Source organism: Camarhynchus parvulus, chromosome 2, assembly GCF_901933205.1.
Source record: "Camarhynchus parvulus chromosome 2, STF_HiC, whole genome shotgun sequence".
NCBI classification, from domain to species: domain Eukaryota; kingdom Metazoa; phylum Chordata; class Aves; order Passeriformes; family Thraupidae; genus Camarhynchus; species Camarhynchus parvulus.
In genome coordinates, this window is record NC_044572.1 from 123464858 (window position 1) to 123470336 (window position 5479).

General features: G+C 40.6%; 1 protein-coding gene across 1 annotated transcript; it reads right to left on the reverse strand.

Moving 5' to 3' along the window:
• Positions 1-580: 580 nt before the first annotated feature.
• On the reverse strand, positions 581-4657 carry LOC115917368 (myelin P2 protein-like). Its single transcript, XM_030971314.1, has 4 exons — positions 4506-4657; positions 2787-2959; positions 2422-2523; positions 581-840 (listed from the first exon to the last, which is right to left on the reverse strand). The coding sequence occupies exons 1-4, from the start codon at positions 4576-4578 to the stop codon at positions 790-792; spliced, it is 399 nt and encodes a 132-aa protein (XP_030827174.1). The 5' UTR covers positions 4579-4657; the 3' UTR covers positions 581-789.
• Positions 4658-5479: the final 822 nt, after the last annotated feature.

The following is a 5479-nucleotide window of genomic DNA, read 5'->3' on the forward strand; positions in this document are numbered from 1 at the left end:
TAATGTTGAGCATACACTTAAATACTGTGCTGGAAGTAGGCTTGGTTGCTGAGCACTTTAGAAATGAAGCCCTCTAGCCTTGAGGCTTCTGGAGTTCATTCACACCTGCTCCACACTTTGTTTCACAGGTTTATCTGCCCTTTTGGCAGACAAATATGGAATACATTCCAATTTTTTCCCCTCCAGTATCTGTTTTCTTCCAAATAAATGCCAGTATATAAATCCTGATACTAAAAGAAATATAAGCTTTTTTGAGATTAGTATGAAACAATGATGTGCTAAGACTATAAGGCTACAATGACATATCATACTGAATGTCAAAAATTCTGGTGGTAAAGATAATTTTCCCTATAGGAGCTATTCAGCAATAAAATATTTTGTGGGAAAATAATATTGAGTCCAGGAGATTATTTTTTTTAACCAATATCAAAGCAGCAGTGTTAGCCCTCTCTCACATATGGATTACTTGTGTTTCACTGTTTTACTCAGAAATAGTCTTACATTTTGTACAGACACTATCAAAAGAAGAGACAGCACCAGTCAAGAAGTAAACACAAATCATTCATGTGGAGCCAAACACTATTTTCTGTGTTGAGAAGCTTTTATTGGATCACCACAATATTTTGGATTAGTTACACTATGGCTCTGAAATACCAAATTATGGTGCAGTCATTTTCCCAATAAAAGGAAATTAAATAAAATAAAGAAGCACAGTGCATGAGGCTTTGGTCACTGAACTAAGCCGAGGTTTTAGAGCCAGTTCTGGTCCGGTGCAGAGAGGGAACTTCTTCACACTCTTTCATAAACTCTAGTGCAGACAACCCCTTTCATGGCATATTCCTAAGGCATAAAGGAAAATATTAATATAAACCTTTTACTGACAGCAGTTGTGTCTGCTGCAGTAACCTCAGAAGTCAAGGAAAATCCAGATGTCATGTTTTTAGAGCAAACAGCAAAGCTATTTTTATATTGCAAATAGAGCTGTTTGTATTTTAACAGATTTAAACTTCATTAAGTGGCATTTAATGACAAAAAGATTGCAAAATTAGGCTGAGATTCCACAAAAAAATTTACTTTCCTTGGTATTATTGCTGGCTTGTCAGAAATGTTAGCCTCACCTAGTTTTTATATCATGGCCCACCAACGCTTTCATATTTTCAAAGTAGTAAGGGTTTTTTTGTGTAGAAGCAGAAGTAGCCTGGGTATCTCAAAGGTCAGGCTTCAGGCCTAAAAGTCTTTGCTCCTCTGAGTCACAAAATATTTCTCTTGACCCTCTCACCCCTCTCACCCTCAGCCTTCAGTGGCTGCTGTTGACTCACAGTCACAGGATGCATGTGACAAAGGCAACAGGATGTTAAAAAATACTTCCTTGGTCTGCAAAAGAGGAGGAGTCTTCCACAACCCTCTCTGAGGCAAGGGGCAGGCAGCAGGATGCTGACAGAAGAGGCACTTTACCTCTCTGCTTTATGAAGAGGTTTTAATAATTAGAAAATCTTACACAGAAATGCAGCCATGCGGAGATGCAAAAACAAATCAACCTTCCTACATAAAGGGAGGTTTCAAGAGAGCTGGAGATGGATTTTTTACAGGGCTGTGTAATGGCAGGACAGGGGGGAATGGCTTTAAGCTGAGAGAGGGGAGGTTTGGATTAGAGATTAGGAAGAAATTCTTTACCGTGAGGGTAGTGAAGCACTGGAACAGGTTACCCAGAGAAGTTGTGGATGCCCCATACCTGGAAATGTTCAGGATCAGACTGGATGGGGCTTTGGGTAACCTGGTCTAGTGGAAGGTGTCCATGTTCGTGACAGTGGGTTGGAACTAGATGATCTCTAAAGTTCCTTTCAACCCAAACCATTCTATGATTCTACGTAAGAGAGCTTAAAACAAAAGACAGTCAGCTGACATGTAAAAGTGTAATGCTGCTGACTTCAAACAAGTTGCCAAAATGAGTTTGACTCCAATATTTAAAAAAATTAATGAACAAAGTGAAATCTTAATTTTGATAGTGACCCTTACATCTAGGCTCCCTAAAATTTTTTATCTCCCTGTCTTGGCCAAGATACTGAAAAGGAACGAGCTGTTTCAGGGACAGCAGTAGCCTGCTCATAAACTTTTGTTTCTATTTCACAGGTTTCTGTTATTTTTAAACCTTATTCCTTTTAAGAACATTAATGTTGAGAGTAGTAAGTATGCTGTCAACTTATGGCAGCTCTGCCAATATAGTCACTTTAAAGACAAGTTGCTGTATGCAACAACATTTATTTCTTTCCTGCTGTTTTCTAAGCTCTGTTCCATTTTTCTCTCCTTTAATTTGTTTCGTTATTCAAAGAATAAGCCAAAATTGATAGTCTGTTTAGACAGAAACATACTGAAGGCTGCATCCTTCTGACCTTTAGCAGCATACAAGGAAAGTGAACTTACCACCACCATCTTCCCATCAACAAGTCTTCTCTTTATCGTGGTCTCTTTTCCGTTCCACTTCTGCACTTGCACCAATGACCCTTTCTCCAAGGTTACAACACTCTGCAAATTCCAAGAGAAGAGTTTCAGACTGCAGGCTGAGCTTTGCATTTTAGAGTAGCAATTCACCTTGCGTCCAGCAAGATATACACTCGGGGATAATGGCATGCTCACTGACATTATATTCAGCACTATATTGTGTCTTCTTTCAGTGCTTTATTTCAATAGTTTGGAAAACTCAAAGTGCATTAAGGGAGTAGGTAAAATTTCCCCTGGTGTTCCTCTATGAGATGTTCAGCCTACTCAGAGATCACCAGCCCCCTTACCTTGACTTTCCGGTCATCTGCTGTTGTTTCATCGAACTGCTGGCCCAGTTTGAAGGAGATGGTTGTATTTTTGAAGGTGCTTTCAGTTCTGATGGTCACTATGTCCCCTTTCATACTGATGATCACATCAGGCCTTGCCAGGCCACCTAGTTTCCGGGCAGCTAAGCCCACTCCTAGAAATCAGAAACAAAAAAAAAAATCATTACATTCTAAAAGCAAGAAACTCAGTATCCTCTCATGATTCTTCAGTGGAAGAATAAGGAAGAGTTTCTTCTTGAATACTTCAATGCCTGTTTTAGATTAAACACTCGTTCTTTAGATGAGACACCACCATGACAGAGGTAGGAATGGAAACCTCAGCATTCAGGGGCTGAGGCAGCCCCAGCTGATAAGAGTGCACCTTCAGCAAGAAGTGAAGATTTACACAATTATAGCGCTGTGCACAATTAGCTAAGAAGAAGCATGGTTGGTTACAAATCTGCATTAATTTTATATAGATCTAATAAGCAGAAAAATTAAGAGGAAGAGTCTGGTTCTCATAAAAATTTGTAAAAATCCTTTTAAAAAAAATCCTTGACAAATCTGAGAATTTGTGTCTTTGTTAATAGCTGGGAGGAAGAAACTGGACACTGAATTGCCAATATGCTGGTGCTTGTTCATTATAACATACTGAAGACTGGGTAATTCCTAAGTTGTTATTAACATCCTTTAAGGATCCTGGCATCCAAACCTCGGTGAAAAGTACAAGTATGAAATATAAAAAACATCGAGGTGTAAGGGCTGAGAGCTGCAAAGAGCTTCCAGGAAAATCCCATGCCAAAAGCCTTTTGTATTGCCTAATCCTCTCCAGTCCAGTTCATTGTCTACAGGCTGTGAGCCTTGGGGCAAGTAGGAAAGGAGCCACTGGTGATGTATCACTGCTTCATAAGAGCAGAAAGGGATAGCTGCAGTTAGTGCCTTTGTTAATGCTATGCCACGCTCAGATGAAAAGATCTGTAAAAAAGGGTATAAAGTTATCTACAAAGTCTAAAACTATTTGCAATAATTATTCCATACTAAGCAATTCTGTTCAGATGTTCAGAAAAATATCTGCAGCTGGACTTTCCTCCCACATTCACCATGGCTAATTAATTAACTGCAATTCTTTTGTTTCAGTCTAACATTTCAAATTAAGGGAATCAGTGAATCATTTACAGAGCAAAAGCAATGCAGTAGCTGACTGTCTATGCACTTGGCACACAGGAATGAAGCCAGCATTAAAATGAAAAACAATGCTTAATTTGTTACGTTCCTGGCATTCTTCAGTAACAGATAGATTCATTCACAGTATTTAGATGTCTGAAACTATAGTGTCATGAGACATCAGCTCCATTATATATTGTGAATTATCATAAGTCACAAGTTTAATAGTGCAATCAAGAGGAAACAAAAAAATCTGTATCTCCATAGATTACTTGCGTGACAGAAAAGCATATTAGATAAATTCATATCAGTTAGATGGAAGTAAATTTATAATAGTAATTGATCACCTACCTTTTTCAATTTGGATGCTAAAGGAAAGAAATTAAATTATGTTAAAAGAGTAATTAAGGGCTTTTTTTGGCAAGAAAGAAGGCAGCATCCGTGAGCAGAACCTTTCCAAACTTACTAACTAACTTACTAACAAAAAAGAAAAACAAACAAACAAAAACAAACAAACAAACCCAGAACGTTTCTCACCCAATTCTTTCATATAGTCATCAAAATTTTCGCTGGAGATGAGTTTCCAGGTTCCCACAAATCGGTTACACATTGTTCAGGCTTTGTGAGGCGCTGGTCCTGCAGAGAGAGGCAGTGGCCACAGCAGCTCTTGGTGGCAGTCAGAGATTGTGTGCCCCAGTGAGATTTAGTGGTCTCCCTTTAAAGAGGTCCCGTCCCTGTGGCAGTGGGGGCTGGCCAATAGGGGAGGCAGTACCAGGGCGAGACAATGTGCACCTTGTCCAGGGCAGCCGTGCCAGCAGCAAAGCTCTGGGTGACGCTGCCTTGGCTCCCTTCACTGAGCACACCAGGACACGGGGGATGCCTGGGGATGGGGATGGGGATGGGATGAGGATGGGATAGGGATGGGATATGGATGGGGATGGGACAGTACCACTGCACCTGCAAAGAGGTCAGGGCACACTGCATGAGGTATCAGCAGCACAGAGACAAGTACAGAAGCACTGCCTCCCAACAAAACCCAGCTCCCACTGTCCTCCCAATGCTATTGTCCTGCTGTCACCGTAGAGAACAGAAATCTTTAACAACCATCTCATCCTGCTGCCTGACCAACCCAGGGCTGACCAAAAGTTACAGCATGCTGTTAAGCCATTGTCCAAATGCCTCTTAAACACTGACAGGCCTGGGGCTTTGACTACTTCTCTAGGAAGCCTGTTTCAGGGTATGACCAGTCTCTCACTAAAGAAGTGCTTCCTAATGACAGATCTGAACTCCCCTTGACACAGCTTTGAAACATTCCCATACATCCTTTCCCTGGACACCAGCGAGAAGAGATCAGCACCTTCCCCTCCACTTCCCCTCCTCAGGACGCTGTAGAGTGTTACCACTATTGTCACCTCTAAGCTAGTTAGATAAATCAAAGCCATGTGGATTGTGTGAAGGAACGGTCAAGAAGATGATGTTCAAAGTGGTTTGTTGGGTGTTTTTCTTACTTT

What these genes read in the sequence shown, in the direction of transcription:
- LOC115917368 (XM_030971314.1), bottom strand. Translation starts at nt 4,578, where the DNA reads ATGTGTAACCGATTTGTGGGAACCTGGAAACTCATCTCCAGCGAAAAT. An exon ending in TGACTATATGAAAGAATTGG is followed by an intron (nt 2,960 to 4,505) that starts GTGAGAAACGTT and finishes TCTGATTTCTAG; the next exon opens with GAGTGGGCTTAGCTGCCCGG. An exon ending in TTGATGGGAAGATGGTGGTG is followed by an intron (nt 841 to 2,421) that starts GTAAGTTCACTT and finishes TTTATGCCTTAG; the next exon opens with GAATATGCCATGAAAGGGGT.